Here is a 16416-nt window from a genome sequence, read left to right as displayed (position 1 = left end):
GCTTCCCTCGGTCAGGCTGAGTTCACTGCACACGGTGCATGGCTGCAGTTTGGACAGTTTGAGACTATCTCACGTCTATTCTTGTAACTTTTGAGAAAAAGCTATTTCGAACGCATCCTCCCGGAGGGCTGAGTCATCACCAAACGGTGGTGTCCATCATCGACAGCGACTAAGTGAGGTCATATCTCAGTAACATCTCCCTGCTCAGGGTTCAAAGAGTTTTTGTACCATTTGACCACTAGGGAATGCTTAATTTAGGTCAAATGGTCAATGCTCAAACCGTATATATGGTAAGGTCTCGTTTTTCTATTGCTTTTTTCAAATGTCCATTTGAATTACCCCACAGAGTGCTCGTCAATCAAAACCCTTCGCTTAGTTCGGGTGAGCAAAAAGGTGAAAGACGGAAGATAAAGGTGAAAACAACACAAAAACATATTCCTCGAGAAATTAAGCAATGCCCTTTCCTTCGCATGGTGATTAACGCCTTTTTTTTTTTTTTTTTAACGGCGTCGGGGTCTGGCAGAAAGAGTGACACCGGTTGAGTGGCACTTTAATCAAACATGAAATCTTCAGGTGTGAAAAACATATTAACCCCCCGCTTCCAGTTAACCCAAACCAATCAAAGGTATAATTAGGGTCGAACGTTTGAGCAGTTTGCTTAACAAGCAGGTCTGATTTGAGCCCGCAATGCCCAATTAAAATCTGACTAAATTTGGCCCTTTAATAAGAATGAAGTGGTCTGCACACCCGGGTTCAAAATGGCAGAACAGGTTCACGCCATCGTCAAAAGAAATTTCTCAAGACATCTGAATGATGAGCAGTTGATACTTATGTGGATGTTTTGAATGGATATTTGACTTATGAAACTAAATACCTCAACTCCATCCAAGGCCTCGTGACCCCCTTCTGGCACCCCAGGTTGGGAGTCACCGGTCTAGGGCGAAATGACTTGGCTGGATGCCTTCCTAAAAATGTATATGTATCATTTTGTTATTCATTCAATGAGTGCCTTTTATATAACCCGCTTGAGTAGCATTCAGTGTCAAAAATTATTAGAGAAAAAAAAAAAAAAAAAGAACCGGTGAAGGTGGAGGTTTGTGCTGTGTGGCTTCTTGCAAGTCCCGCCGTCCCGGCCTGGCTGTTTGGATCCATCCCGAAGGTCAAGAGGTCAGGCTTCCAGGAGGAGCCAACTGCACCCAGAGCCACCAGCTGGACACCTTACATAACTGCACGCCACCCCAGCGGTGTCAGCCAGGCACGGTGAGCTTACAGGGAGCAGGAGAGGGATATCTATATTTGCTGGTATGTCTGGGTGTACAGTGTCACTATTAGACGGAAAGCGGTTGGCTGTGAAAAATGGGAGTATTAAAAAAGGAATAATAATCTTGATAGCGGGCTGTACCACAGTCGCACAAAGGTCTCCTCCACAAGCGCTCCCCGTCCCGCTGTAGTCCACAGGCACCCTGGAAAGAGATTTAAAAGCCCCCAGATCTGTCTTTCATCGCTCTAAGCTGAGCTTTAACCCGATTCAATGGGTTGGAACCAAAGCCCTGAATAGAACAGTGGTCGACCAATCAGCAGACGGGGAGTGGTGCATCATGGACTTCTGATAGTCACTCAAGAAGTAGATTCACTGTGCCACCTAGTGGTGTCGCAGAGCATGTTTTCTGACCGCCCTCCTTTAGCCAATGACTTATGAAACTGGATATATATTGTCCCAATGCAAGAATGAAAATGGGTTTGCTGGAGTCATATTGGAAAGAGTTTCATTGACGGTTTATTGCCTGCTGACGATGACCTTCAACTTGCCCTATCCAAGTCCTGCTGCCTGTGGTTTAGACTAAAACAAGCAGACGAATCAGAAATAACTACAGGTAGACAGTGCGTCATTTTTCCCAAAATGTTGGTTTTATTGGATAATTAAAAATAAGTAAGGCTAGAGATGCTGTAGTAGTAGTACAAGGTCACATGTACTTTACTGTCACTGGGAACAGATGGGGGAGTCACCATCGAGTCAATGACAGTCATGTGTGGTTGGGAGGAATGGTGACGGTCGACAACCTCCCAATCGCCCACCCGCTCCCACACACGGGGGGAGGAGGAGGAGGGAGGGCAGGACTGTGAAGCCGGGGTGGGCTTCCCCAAAACCCCAACTCCTTCACCTCCGCTCCTCCTGGACATAGTGCATAGCTCAGTACAATGAACCACCGCTGAATCTATTTCATACCATTTCAACTGCAACAACCATTAGTAAAACTAGAAACCCCAGCCATTCTCATATTTCATTATTTTATGTATTTTATATATTTTTTCCACATATATATATATATATATATATATATATATATATATATATATATATATATATATATATATATATATTTATATAAAATGTATAGTTACATTCTGCATTGCCAAGGCTCATTCCTTGAAATAAATACTTAAGTGGCTGAACAGAAATACAATGAACAATTCTCTGCTTTCCTGGAGAGAAGAGGCGGCCACACGCCAAACAAGAAGAAAATGAAACATACCAGCGTAATCTACTGGTGAACAGAGGCCAGAGCTACTGAGCAAGTCTCACAGACTCACTTTATCCGACATCTTTACGCACAGGTCAGCCATGGCGCATTGGTGAAGGATTCACCAGAGCCCAAAACATAAAACAGAATTTTTTCTTCTTTCAAAACGGGCTTTAAATATTGTCAAAGAGCGATGATTTTCGGCCGGGGGGAGACGGCTACGGTGCTTAACCTCGTAATGCACCAGAAGGAGCTTAGACACCCAAAAACCCAATGTTCATCAAGTGCTTTCAAGCATAAACTGTCAATTTGAGGACACTTTAGATGGTCCTCCATGGCTCCTTCCTGGCCTTACTGCTCGCGGTACAGTTCGAGTAGCAACGTTCCATCGCTCTACACCCAGAGAATATTCATCATTCATACGGCAAATTTATAGTAGCTCTAAAAAATAGATCTATCTGTACACCGGGATTCGCATTACAAAAACATGCTGGGAAAAGATACCGCGTTACACGGGGGAAGAGAGGTTGAGACCGTTATTACTTTTTATGTACGGAGGTTGGTATGACAAGTTTTTCTTTTGGTTGCAAGCACAAAACATTCTCCCATAAAATATTAAATACTCCAAAAGTCCCGCCGATCGACTCAAAGCGGCAACAGCTAAGGCAGTCGGAGATACTCCCTAATTGTCTTTTTGTTTGAGCTTTTGGGGGGTTCAACTGAGGGACGGAGTTTCTGTTTAATTACTCCAACGCCCCCACCCTCAGTGGTCACTCACACACTTAAGTATGTAAGAAAATACACCTCAGCTTTCCAAACAAATTGGAGCTTTGCTTACTCCCAGAAAGTAAGACAAACTAGCAAGGTCCATTACGGTTGGGTGTTATCGTCATAGTCAGAACGTCTAAATCAGGACGGTCCTCCACTGGAGAATCCGATAAAAAGATGAGTTTGTCATTTATTGCGTTCTCCCTGCAACCAATCAAGGCAATAACTGGTAACTGGTTTAATTCCTTTGCATACAATCGACAAAGCAGTCGACAAAATAAAATTTGAAACGTTTTTTGTTTTTTTTAAGAAATCACACAGGTTTTGGCTTCACTGTCTGATTGCCTCGTCATTAAAAAAAACCAAAACTCAAAGTCTATTGATTCTTACAGAACCAACTTTCTCTCATCAGTTCATCCAGATTATCTACTCTATATTATGTTCAGTCCCCAGACCACAGCCCCCTGTCACCATCGGCAACAGGATGAGGGGAGACAACCCAAAAAATAAATGTCAGTTTGAAAGTCAGGTGAATTTCGTAAGCAAATTCAAGAAAGAGGGGATTTTTTTTTTTTTTTAGTTTTGCATTCGGTAAAAGCAATACTTAAAAAAAAATTAAAAAAAAAAAAAAAAGGAGCAATAAGGAGCTTAACAGCGTTCAGTTCCAATCCGTTAAATAAAACATGGAAAAATATAACGTAAATAACACAAAATTAACATGCAGTTGTGTGAATCGTTTTGAGACTGATCCTGAGGACAAGCAGCAATGCTCCGACTCCCCCCTACCCTCACCACATCCAACATCGACTTTAATCGAAAAGCAGTTTTGCTTAATTTAGCCCCCAGCCGGTCCAGAAGGTAGGGGGAGGTTCAAGGCATCCGGGGAGGGGGAAAAACCGCTCAGATATTCGTCCGATGCCTCCTGCAGACACCTTCCCTCTCCTCCGCATCGGCGCGCCCACGCGTCAAGCTGCCGCGGCTTCAGTCGTCGTTAACCATGACCTGCCACACGATGAGGTGGCTGCGCTCCACTTTGGCCAGAAAGGGCTGCAGCGCCAGGGTGGGCTGCTCCGTCTCCTCCGCCTCGCCGGCCTCGTCGCCTGAGACAAGGAGGAGTCATTGTGTGTTTGGTCGTGCATTTCTGTTCGGGTTTTAAGATCGAGTAGAAGTATTCTCTAGTCCCGGCGTACTCACCCATCCTAAAGTCGATGTAACCCTCTCCCCCGCTCATGACCAACATGGACTTGGTTCCCTCCTGAGAGGCCGAATCCAACGCTTTGTCAGCCCCAGCCTCGCTGCCACTCGAGGCGGATGGCATCGCATGGCCTGGTTGCAAGAAAGGGGGGAAACCGGATCCTTTTTTAAAAAAGTAGTCAAGAAGGAGCAAGAGGAAAGAATGACTCAGAAAAGAAGGAGCAGCAGAGTTCAGGCTGCGGAGTATTGAATAGGATGTAAACCTTGGTCTTTGCCGCAATATAACAAGATGCAATTTTGACAACAGCTGAAAAAGTCGATACAGGAGCCTGTGGGTAATTGCCAAGATGTTTTCTTGAATCTGAAAAAAAGAAAAGCCCTAACTCTGAAAAAAAGGAAAACCCAAAAAAACAAAAAGTATTTACTCTACTACATTTCTCTGAAGTTTAAGTGCCTGAACATGTGCTTCACATCATGAAAGCCTTCATCTTCCTATTTGAGCCCAAACCGGAGCAAAATGGAAAAAAGATTACCATCCGTACCTCGAGGGCACTTACGGAGGCCTCTGTACAACGACACCATCCCAAAACCCCTGAAGCTTTATTTCGCCACAAATTGGATTTTAGCACCACACAGGTTGCGTCAAGTGACTCCGCTCGCTGCCTTTTCATTCAGTCAAACCAAACAATACCTGGGACGGCGGCAAAGAACTTGACGGCGTCCCTGTGGCCGTGGAAACAGAGCTGTGCGTGAGCCATGGAGCAATACGGCACGAAGGTTCCCGCCGTCACTTTGTCGCCAGAGTCGTCGCCGTAGACTCGCACCGCGCTCCCCGCTTGGTTTGCCGCGCCCAACGTCGCCTTGTGGCCCGCCGCTGCGGACACACAGGACAGGGGATATAGAGTTTTGTTATGAAAACTGTAAAGAGAATGTATAGAGAAGAAGCCGCTGCATGTGATTTATTTATTTTTTTACAACAGTTTCTATGGATAAAAGGAGAGTTGAGGTCGTCGCTCGGAACAAATGGGGCAATAATGATGAAAATAAGTATGTTTACATTTGCATTAGTCATGAGAACAATGAGATTGAGAAAAACATAATTAGGACTTAATCACAGATTCACAAAAATATGATCAGATCTGGCCAATACGAGGAGTGACATATGAAGTACTTCCTGCAGGGTTAATCGGTCAGAGACTGATCCATAAAACTTGGCCTGTGTCCTAAACCGTGTACATTTTGCTGTAATCTGTGGGGCAGTGCATAATTACTCTCTGTCAGGGGGATGGAGATTATGACTCCGTTGCCGGTGCCGATCCAGAGGCGTCTGCAGGACACCACCAGGGCGGTGATCCGCACAAATGAGAAGCCCAGCTTCCCCGTGCCTGCCAGGGAAGCACAAGAGGAAAATGTTCCAAAAACAAATCAGAGACGTTGGAACTGGGAGTCCTCTGTGAAACCCCAAGCCAGATTCAGTAACTCAAATATGTTCCTTGTCAGGGAAATAAATAGAAACACAGGTACTCGGGTTGCAACAGGGTTGGGCGACAAGTAAGAATTAATTATCGTGGAAGTCAAAGTGAATTTTATGAGACATCGATAAATATTAGAACAGAAGGTCATTACAATTCACTTTATGGTAATACAAAGGGAAAGTTAAATGCTCGTTGTTCTCATAAAACTCCAACTACTGTTTCCAAGTTTATATTGGGAAGGATTGTGCACTACATAATCAATCAATATACGAACATCTTAATTTCACGACGGCACTGGGAGAAGGCAATCAACAACATTGTTTCGCCAGCCCCTCAACTCACCCAGCATCTTGCTGACGTAGGGCTCGATGTCCACGTCCTGGAGGTGCTGGAAGGTGTGGGCGTGAAACAGCCGGAGGGTGGAGTCCAGCCTGATGGAAACCCAGATGCCGTCTCCGTCCCAGGCCAGCTGGCGAACCTGGCTCTCCTTTCGGGGGTGCGCGTCAAACGACTTCTGCAGGAGTGTTTTAGTGAAGAGTAACGTCAATGGAGGCTGCCTCGACGCAGCTCAAATGTGATTCCGGACAAATAAGCAGAGAGTCTTGGGGTCACACTTTACCTCTATCCTCATGGCTTTGGGCTGAATGACGTAGATCTTGTTCCTGTAGCCGCACCACACCTTGTCGTGCACCACCGTCATGCAGCGGATGGAGTGGTGGGGCCTCCCCAGGTCCAGCAGGTGGTAGTTGGTCAGGTCCCACTGTCCATCTGAGCAACATCGGAAATGCACATACATAAATACATATATATAAATATATATATATATACACACACACACACATATACATATATATATATATATATTTTATATATATCTTTATATCTGAACGTATAGATGAAAGTCATTATTTCAAAAGGCCCCTCACCTTCTCCTCTGTGGAAGATGGCTAACGTGCCATCAGAGAGACCCACCAAAACGCGTCCTTTCACATGCCTGTGGAAAACACCAACGACGATGATATTAGAGGATGGGCGCTAATTAAGAGACGTTTCACACTTCATACCACATGACGTGCAAGGTGGAGAACAGATTTTATGAGGAGAGACCTCCACTCGCTAAAATGTACTCACACTATGCCCAGGATTGAGTCCTTCAGCTTGATAGAATGGAGGCACTTTTTCCATTGGGCCACAGACGAGTGCACGTACACGCTGGTAAACCAGTGCGACAGTGGGCGGCGAGTTAGCGGCAGGATTTGCAACGTCACAAACCGGAGTAAAACAAACACGTTAGCAAGGGAAAAAAAGTCACTCACCATCCGTTCTGCGCCCCCATCCACATGGTGGATAGGACGCTGCTCATCTTCTGGGCCTCCTCCCTCATCAGGTCCTGCTCCTCAGCACTGGGGTTGGAGCTCACGCCGTCCTTCACCAGATCGCACTCCCTGGGAACGAATGACTCCAACTTATCACCGCGGTACAGGTGCGCGTCTATACTTAAACATCCACATTCGACGCTGTGGCATACCTCTGGGTGTAGTTGGCCGGCGTCTCCGTCCTCTGGGCCCCCAGTGGATCTGTGAAGATGTGTTCCGTGTAGACTCCCCTCTGTCCTTTCCGCCGGTCGGTGGGCCCCGCGCTGGCCTCCGTCGCCTCCGTCGCCTCTTCCGGAGTCCTGGAATCTATAACAGCCAATGTTCGGAAGAGCTCTTGTGGATCTGATCCAGACACTTCCTTCCTTCCCCACACCTGCTGCAGCTTCTCACTGTGCTAAAATGCAGTCTAATAGGGCAAACCTTTAAGCCTAAACAAAAAACATGTTCTCATTTGAGCATAGCGAGAAGCTACAGTAATGCGGTAAATTCCTCTGGGTTGAAAAAGCGTAAAATTATCCTTTAAAACAGAAAAGAACAAAACTAAAAACAGTAAATACACTGTATTATACTGTAGTACCATCTGCTGGATTGTTTTTCTGTGGCTGAATCCACTAATCCCGCTCGCACAAAGACACTTCTTACCGGTTTCCACATCTGCCTCTGTGGGACCACTGGCTGTCTGGGGCACGGCGGCCCCGCCCTCGGTGGCGCAGCCGACCACGGTAATGCCTCCGAGAACACCGTCTCCGTCCGCCAAGCCGCCGCTGGCCGGGGCGGCGGGCGAGGGCGAGCTTTCGTCTCCCACGGACCCGACGTCCGATCTCGGAGGAACCTCCTTTCCGGCTGGATAATCCGTCTCCCTCGCACCTACGCGAGAACATGGGAGAAAACCTCGGTGCTTGTCCGAAGGAGAGGAACGCAGAAGAGCTCAAGCCAACGGTTCCTCCGTTGCAGGACTCCAACACCACCATTGCAACACGTGAATGACTTTATTATGATCTACATTCTTTGCTATTCTTCCGTCAGTTAAGACGGTGACGGAGAAGTGTTCCCATTAATAACACTGGCATTTATTTTCTCCAACTAAGTTGCGTGTGGGCGTACCCATAAAGTAAGTGCGGAAAGGATCTCCTGTTCACCACAAGAACAGTGACGGGCACCAAGCAAGTGCGAGTGAGGAAATATATACACTACTAAGTTAGGGATATTTGGCTTTCGGGTGAAATTTATGGAAAATGTAAAAAGTTCACGTTACAGTGATATTATATCATCAAAGTAGGGCATTTAAGTAGAAGCATGCAATGGTGATTTCCTAATCTCAAACAACTTATTGAAACAAAAGCCAACAACAGTGGTGGGTTTACCACAACAAAAAATGTCAATGTCTCAATAACTTGTCAGGTGCCTTTGAGCAACAATTACAGCTTGACACCCCACTCTTCTTGGAGGGCGGCCCTCAGGTCATTGAGGTTCTGGGGCACAGAGTTACGAGCCTCTACAGGGCGACTCAGCTGATCCCATAGGTTTTCTTTGGGATTCAGGTCTGGAGAAAGTGCAGGCCACTCCATTTGAGGTACTCCAGCCTCCAGCAGCCGTTCCCTAATGATGCCACCTCGATGAGCTGGAGCATTGTCGTCCATGAAGATGAAATTAGGCCTGTGTTGTTCATGCAGGGGCACAATGACTGGATGAATGATGTTATTCAGGTAGTATGGGCTTGTCACTGTACCATTCACAAAGTGTAGGGCAGTTCTGTATTGACTAGACACACCTGCCCCCACTGTAACACCACCACCACCACCACCACAGGCTCGTCTGGTGACAACAGTGGCTGATGCATAGCGCCCTCCTTGACGTCTCCAACATCGTTGGCGGCCATCATTTCTGCTCAACGTGAATTGACTTTCATCAGAGAACAGCACTGAGGCCCACTGGTCCCTCGTCCAGCGTAAATGCTCCCTGGCCCGTGCAAGACGATGATGCCTGTGCCTGGTGGTGTGGTCAGGTACCCTTGCAGGTCGTCTAGCACGCAGACCACGCTGATGTAAACGGTTTGGAATGGTCTGACGTGACACTTGGGTGCCTCTCACCTCCCTTAAATGTGCCTGGAGTTGAGTGGCATTCATCATCCGGTTCCGCAGGGCACTGTTCACAATGAAGCGCTCATCAGTGTGGGATGTGGCCAAAGGACGTCCACTTCTATGCCTTTCTGTGACTCTTCCAGTCTCTGTATCTCTGTTGCAAGCTGCTGATGACACTCTGTGACATTCTAAGCTCAGTGGCCACTTCCCTCTGAGAACATCCTGTTTGAAGCCTCGCTATGGCGAGGTACTGTTGATCAATTGTTAGGTGTCGTCTTGGTCTCATGATGTCAAAATGTGAACAGCATGATGAAGAGGACTGTTTAAATACCAATTCTAATTAAACCAGGAAATATATTGGTCGATTCATGGATCAAACACCTGTTGTGAATTTTGCCATTCAGCTCCTTGTTAGAGAACAGCAAGTTGTGCAAAAAGTACTGAAACATTGAACAGTTGGACATGTGCATTCAAAAGTTTAGAGAAGGTCAAATTAAGTTCACCTGTAAAGATTATAGTGCGTTTTAGGTTCATCCTGAAATTTCACCCGAAAGCCGAATATCCCTAACTTTTTGTGAGTAGTGTATGTAGAAAAAACATTTTAAATAACTTGTTTTGTGATTCTGAGTGTGAGGAACAGGAGGTGTGGTGTGTGAGCTGGTGATCTGGTTGATATATGTGAGTCTCATGGTCAAAGCCTGAGACCGCAGCTCTGTATAACAATCGGAGCAACAACTGATCACCGGACCATCCGCGCCACGACACTCCCCGTGGATGGACGGACAGAGATATTTTTTATTCTGTAAAAAACCTTGCATATGGTGGTAAATATCACAATATTATCGATTATGGGCCCCAGATAGCGTCTCTTTGAAGTATCTATCTAGGCTTGGGCGATCGTGCAAAATTCCATGCAAAAAAAAAAAAAAAATCCCTATTCGCTGAGGGGCAGCGATCAAAACAAACAAAGAAAAACCAGTCTGTCATCAATGTCAATCGCCATCGATGGAGTCGATCACCGATAGACGATTTAATCGTAAATCAACCCAAGCCTAGTCTATCTATCTATCCATCTATCTATCTATATCTATATATACCTTATTCTGGTAAAAAAATAATTTCTAACTTCCTACATGTTTCAGTCCATCAAAAATGGATTCTAAAGATAAGAAAAACGGACGCCAGAAATAGACCCGTGGTTTGGGAGAAAGAATACTGCATATGAAACGGAACGGTCCACTGAACCTGGAACGCTGGCGATACACAAGACGTGGGAGTTGCAAACAAAGAAGTTCTCCAGAATGTTCCCTGGCTGGTTGGCGTCGATCACAGCCACCTTGGTGCTGTCCTGCGTGCTGGTGCAGATCCACACCAAGGACGACATCTCTTCCTGCTGGCGGAGCTCCTTCTGCTGGTCCTGCACGCACACACATGCAAAAACAATATGATGATATGGTAAGATATGGTAAGATATGGTAATCAGAGAAAAAAATGCCTGTTAAATTATTTTATTATTAAATTCTCTCTACTTTTTTATTCTTTTACTTGAATAATTCCATAAATAATTCCACAATTGTACGTTTTTGTTGTCGTATCTTTTATTTTATTATGAATAAATTAAGACGCTGTTGTATAGTGATCCACAATTTTGTATTCTCAATTAAAGACAACGATCAGACTCAAATTAATCTTAGAATAAGGTCTGAAATATTTGAAGATGTTTTTTTTTATCGTCATTATGATTAATTCCATTTCGTCTAGTCCTGCACCACAGCTGTGTGTACGAGTCTACCTTGAGTTCTTGGTCCAGTTTCTCCAGGCTGCTCTGGGAGCCAGCTTTCTTCTTGGAGCTCTCGACTCCAGGCACGTCACTGTAGAACACGCTGGCTCCTACGATGGAGCCTCCGTCTCGTGTTTTACCGCCCGACAGGTTCACGCCGGCCGCGCACCACAGCTGAGGAACAAACCTGAATTAAATATGACTAGGGGTGGGCACAATTCCCTATATGAACGCACAACTTTGAAATTAAAAACCGGAAAGAATAAGGCAGTGAGCTGCACTACACATAGAGTGTGGTATTAAATGAAAACACCAAGAGTAGGAAAAAAAAACCCCCAATAAGATAGCTCAGCATTTAACTATTAACCTGTTATTAAGCCCGACAGACCCAGCACCAGGTCCATGGCGTAGTCCTTGCCTGGACGAGTTCTCACAAGCGCAGTGTTTAAGTGATTCTCATGTCATGCCTAGCTCGCTGAGAAGTGGGTGTCACATAGCCCCATGGGGACGGGCATGACTATTTTCAAACGGGTCCCTTGACCTCTCACAACAAGATATCTGAATGAAATTGGGCTCATTAGAACCGCAAGAGTCTCACATTTACAGCCACGCCTGACATATGTCAGCTACTACAAGCCAGCCCTAAACATAAAATATTTTGCTTTTTTTTCCTTTTCCCTATTTCTGCACACTATGGTACCTAAACAGTCATGGAATTGTAGAAATTTGGGTGTGGCTACAAAGCTGAGACTCTTGCTAAGAATCCAAAGAGCCTAATTGCATTCATGAGTAATGGAATATGGTCTCATAGTTACCGTTTCAATGTGATGGCAGCCTGCTTTAAAACGTTACCTTACTGTATAAAATGAATGATCTAGAATAATCACAACCTCATGAAACTCTAGAGCCATAATCTAGACACCTAGACCCTTTAGAAAATGAATTGGATGTCCATGTACATTGAAGCATTATTTTTTTTTCCCCAGAATCTCAAATTTTTAAGTTATTGATACTGCATCACAGCACTACGTTTTCTAAAGGGCTTTTCAAGGTCATGAGGTCTTCAGGTGGTCTCTTGGTGTTTTTTTCCTGATTCTCGAGTGGTCGAAAATGGCTAGAAAGTGTACCAAAGCTGTGTAATTAATGGTACAAGAAACATCGTCTGACCAGTGATGGCCGCTGAAGTTGGTCCCCGGGCGCTCTAAGCTGCCCACCTTTCCTGAAGAAGGACAAGCTTCGATGGGGGAAAAAAAAAGCGAAAAAGACGCTTCATGGCCTCCATCTGCATGTGTGTGTGTCGGCCACTATTGCTGCGCATAATGCATTGTATGAATGAATGAAAGTGTGTGTGCGAATAAAAGAGCCAAAGCTTGTCCAGTTTAAGAACCAACCTAGAACTTGGTGCAGCAACTAATCCCACATAATTGAGCACGGGAATGGCCATGGGCATGTGTAGCCCATTTACACTCGAAATATTAATAATTTTAATCAGGCGCAATTAAAAATATGTTTATTACCTTTTAATTTATAGAAGAGATTGACATACAGTGTCAAGCTGCATCTCAAATGATTCCTTAGGGTCTAGGGAAACACTCTCTGACTGACAGAAAGGACAACAAGAACTATCACATCACAATCCTGCTAATTTCGCCAAACCAAACCCTAGTTGATCAAAAGCGACACACCGCATCGAATTAGCAGCTCAAACAAGGCCAAAGAAAACTTCATACCTTCATAGAAACGTCTTTCTCATCCAGTGGTCTGAGAAAGACTGGAACCGGGAGATTCTTCATCTTGTTCTCTGACTGATCACCATTGGTCACCTGGGAAAAAAGTCACAAGAGATGACGCACGCACGCACGCACGCACGCACGCACGCACGCACGCACGCACACGCACACACACACACACACACCCTATTTTCAGTTACTTTTGGTGAGAACTATCTTGCTTAGGGAAGGGAAAAAAAAATAACTGCAATATTCTGTGCCATGATTCACAAATCCAAAGTGAATTCTCATTATTCCATTATTTTTTTTGCCTGGTCAGAAAACACAGGCATAGGATGACGTAGCAGAACTGCTCAAACAGAGAAATACTCGCTGATTCTGCGCAATTTCAAAGTAAACTGCAACACACTGTCGCATTGGTATTGGAGTTTAAAGAGCGGAAAAGCATGACCTTTTTTTCATAGCTAAATATGTCAAAATATTAAGAAATTGCAATGCTCACAAAAACACAAAAGGGGAAGGCAGCTAATTTGTACTGTAATATTGAAACAGAAGGTCACTTCCACTTCTAACTTCACCACATACTTTGTATTTCTTGGGTAGGCTCCAGCCGTATGCCTGCACCCTGCCGTCCTCCTTCTGCACGTGGGCTTTGACCTGCTGGTATTGCGCCCTCTTCTGCTCTCTTCTGGACATCACGTTGTCAACCGCCGCCCTGAGGGACAGAACAATAGGTCTTTAATTCAGGCTTAGTCAGACACATTCAAATGGAGAAACATGTTAAAAAAAATGTTTTTAAGATAAATGTGAAATATTTTTAAAGTGGATGACATTTGGAAGGGTGGTGCACCCAATTTAGATTTTTTTTACTAACCTACCCCCCCCCCCCCAAGGTGTGGTGAAATCTATGTATGAGTGATCGACCCATGCGTGTAGGCTACTGTGTTGAATCTGTAGCAGATATTTGTGATCCTGCCAAACATCACATCCGTATTTCCCTTTTGGTAAAGCCTCAGGACAACCCCTCTGCCCGACACTCACTCCTCGTTGAGGAAGTCGAAGGCCTTGCTCTTGTCGCTGGGAAGCTGCTGCAGCGCGCTGCTCCTCTTCTTGACGGACGGCTGCACCTGCGACGTGGGGGCGTTGTACTTGAGATTCATCGGCGCCTCCCCCGCCGGCTTCTTGGCGGCGGCTCCCGACGAGCTAAACAGACGGCTGAAACTGGAAGTGTTACGGACGGGGCAGTGGAAGGGGGGACGGAAGAGGGGGAGGTGGGGGGAGAGAGAGAGAGAAAGAGAGCACAGAGACACACAAATAGAGGGGTGGACACAAGCAGTAGCAGCGGTAGCCAAGGTAGGGTTCATAGTCAAGGGTCCAAGGTCATGGGATAGGTTCCCGCCCCATGCCAACCCCGTCACAGGGGGGGGGGGGGGGGGGGGGGGGTTCTCCATCTGGTCATTTCACCCCCATCAGCTTGCCACCCCCCTCGATACCAGGGCATCGGGGAGGGGGGTGGGGGTCCTCCACCAGCTCACAGAGCAGAGGAGAGCGGGGGTTAATATTGTACACTGACATGGCAGTTAGTCGACAACACACAGTGCAGCAGGGGCTAGACAGCCACTAACACCTATCACCCCCCCCCCCCACCTCCCCCCGGTCCACTGGCAGTCTCAACATGGGGACAAGGTGTTTGTCATGCGGCATCTGGAGGGTTCATCTCATACAGTATTGAACAGAACCAGTTACAGTCAAACAGATGCTTAGCTTAACAAGGAACAGTCTGAAAATCTAAAGATCAGAGCTCCTGACCATCCATCTCCTGCACCCTGTAACCCCCTCCCTACACCCCACCCAACACACCTTCTGCAAACAGGTATCACAACATGAGGTAAGACCAAGCAGGGCACAGGGGGGGGGAGGGGAGGGGGGGTTAGGGTAGAATAGAACACAGATGGGTTTTTTTTTTAGCCAATATGTCATGTTTCCCTTTTCTCCAATGCAATCCAATCCTTTTTCGTCCACCTCACACCACATTGAACTCCAACACAACAATGCCCCACAAACGCAAGACATCTTTTTTTCAAACCAGAAAAACCAAAAACCCAAAACCCATTCCCGGTTAAAGTACAAATGAAGGAGGGCCTAGAACAGGGGAAGGTGCTTCGGTTAAGCTGCGAGCAGACAACAAGGGTTTCTGGTTTGGATTGTCTGTTTGGATAAAATGCACTTCACTTTACGTCTGTTTTCTTCCCTCATTAAAAGTGAGAAAAGATCAAGTCTGACAGATTCAGGATCAAAGCACCCACCCCCCACCCTGTACAGCACTCTGTTAAGGAGCTAGTTGTCAGTGTCAGGCAGGCATTACAGATTTACCTACATCCTGGATCATAAAACATGAAATAAAGAGGAAAAAGAAAAAAAAAAAAAAAAGAAAAACAAATCAACTAAAAAACATCACATCAAACAGAAGACTGAATAACTAAACTATACTATAAACTAACTGTTTAAAAAGACAAATATGGGCTTACAACTGCCAAAGACTGGATTTCTTCTTCTCTTGGAGAGCTGGGTTTTCCTTCGATGCCCTGCAGGGATAAAATTCAGCAGAATTGTCAAGAAGGAATTTTCTTGATGATCTGTTGTCACGTTACAGATACACGTCTGAACTCGGCAATACTGTTTCTTAATGGGTGTTTTTTTTTTGGCAAATATGAGTGAGGAAATACAAATAAATCGTAAATGATTAATGCATGCATGTGATATGCACACTGTTCTGAAACAAGTAAGTAGTAATTATTAGTCATGTAAGAGCATGTATTCAGAGGCTTTTGAACCCCAGAATAGATTGAACCATTTTCCACAGGAGGAACTTCCAATTGGGTAGTTCCTGGTGCCAAAAAAGGTTCCTGCACACGAGGGAGAACTTTTCAGGGGAATGGAAACCATTGAGTCAGAGTTTGTAGTAGACTGGGATGTACTCTACTTAATCAGACTGTGATATAGTTTACTACATACAGATGGGATATACTGTACTTTTGTACTTCGGACTGGAATCTATCATACTTCATTCTCAGATCATTTGGCCGTCTCCTCCCATGTCTCTACCTGATCATCTCCGTCCATCGCACGGCCTCCTGCAGCTCCATCAGCCTCTCCTTATACTGGTTCCTCTCCATCAGCACTCTGGCCATCTCCACCCTGGTGAAGCGTTTCCTTTGCGCGGTGGGAACATCACTTTGCTGAGGGGTGGGGAAAGACACATGGCAGGGTCAGGGAGTGGTGGCCATGATAAGCAGAAGAGCTCGCTCACATGCTCGTAACCCCATATCCGCAAACACAAAAACTCACATCGTCCTCATTGTCGTTCTTGGTCTTCTGTTTGGCCTCCTCCAGCTCTGCACGCAGCCTAGAAGAAAACACAGAGACTCAGAGTCTGATGCCTCCATATCGCTCTAATCTGGTATAAAGCGTGCACATTTTAAAAAATGAA

General features: G+C 45.6%; 1 protein-coding gene across 2 annotated transcripts in view; it reads right to left on the bottom strand.

Annotated features, from left to right (window-relative positions):
- Window positions 1-2329: 2329 nt before the first annotated feature.
- Window positions 2330-16416, bottom strand: part of spag9b (sperm associated antigen 9b) — a 48190-nt gene continuing 34103 nt past the window's right edge. The window contains exons 11-29 of one of the 2 annotated variants that reach the window (XM_080021442.1): window positions 16275-16332; window positions 16032-16165; window positions 15455-15511; window positions 13968-14147; window positions 13512-13641; window positions 12927-13019; window positions 11209-11370; window positions 10662-10833; window positions 7978-8202; window positions 7488-7641; window positions 7276-7404; window positions 7091-7171; window positions 6886-6953; window positions 6579-6727; window positions 6302-6473; window positions 5756-5869; window positions 5176-5358; window positions 4485-4616; window positions 2330-4390 (exon numbers count right to left, since the gene is read on the bottom strand). In XM_080021442.1, the coding sequence (XP_079877568.1) occupies window positions 4272-4390; window positions 4485-4616; window positions 5176-5358; window positions 5756-5869; window positions 6302-6473; window positions 6579-6727; window positions 6886-6953; window positions 7091-7171; window positions 7276-7404; window positions 7488-7641; window positions 7978-8202; window positions 10662-10833; window positions 11209-11370; window positions 12927-13019; window positions 13512-13641; window positions 13968-14147; window positions 15455-15511; window positions 16032-16165; window positions 16275-16332 (2512 nt within the window). In that variant the 3' untranslated portion in view covers window positions 2330-4271. The remainder of the gene's footprint in view (window positions 4391-4484; window positions 4617-5175; window positions 5359-5755; window positions 5870-6301; window positions 6474-6578; window positions 6728-6885; window positions 6954-7090; window positions 7172-7275; window positions 7405-7487; window positions 7642-7977; window positions 8203-10661; window positions 10834-11208; window positions 11371-12926; window positions 13020-13511; window positions 13642-13967; window positions 14148-15454; window positions 15512-16031; window positions 16166-16274; window positions 16333-16416) is intronic. The other variant, XM_080021443.1, reaches the window with a different exon arrangement.

Source organism: Zeus faber (genome assembly GCF_960531495.2).
Source record: "Zeus faber genome assembly, chromosome: 20".
In the NCBI taxonomy this organism is placed as follows: domain Eukaryota; kingdom Metazoa; phylum Chordata; class Actinopteri; order Zeiformes; family Zeidae; genus Zeus; species Zeus faber.
The sequence above is the reverse complement of the archived record's forward strand: the minus strand, read 5'-3'. Positions and strand labels throughout refer to the sequence as shown.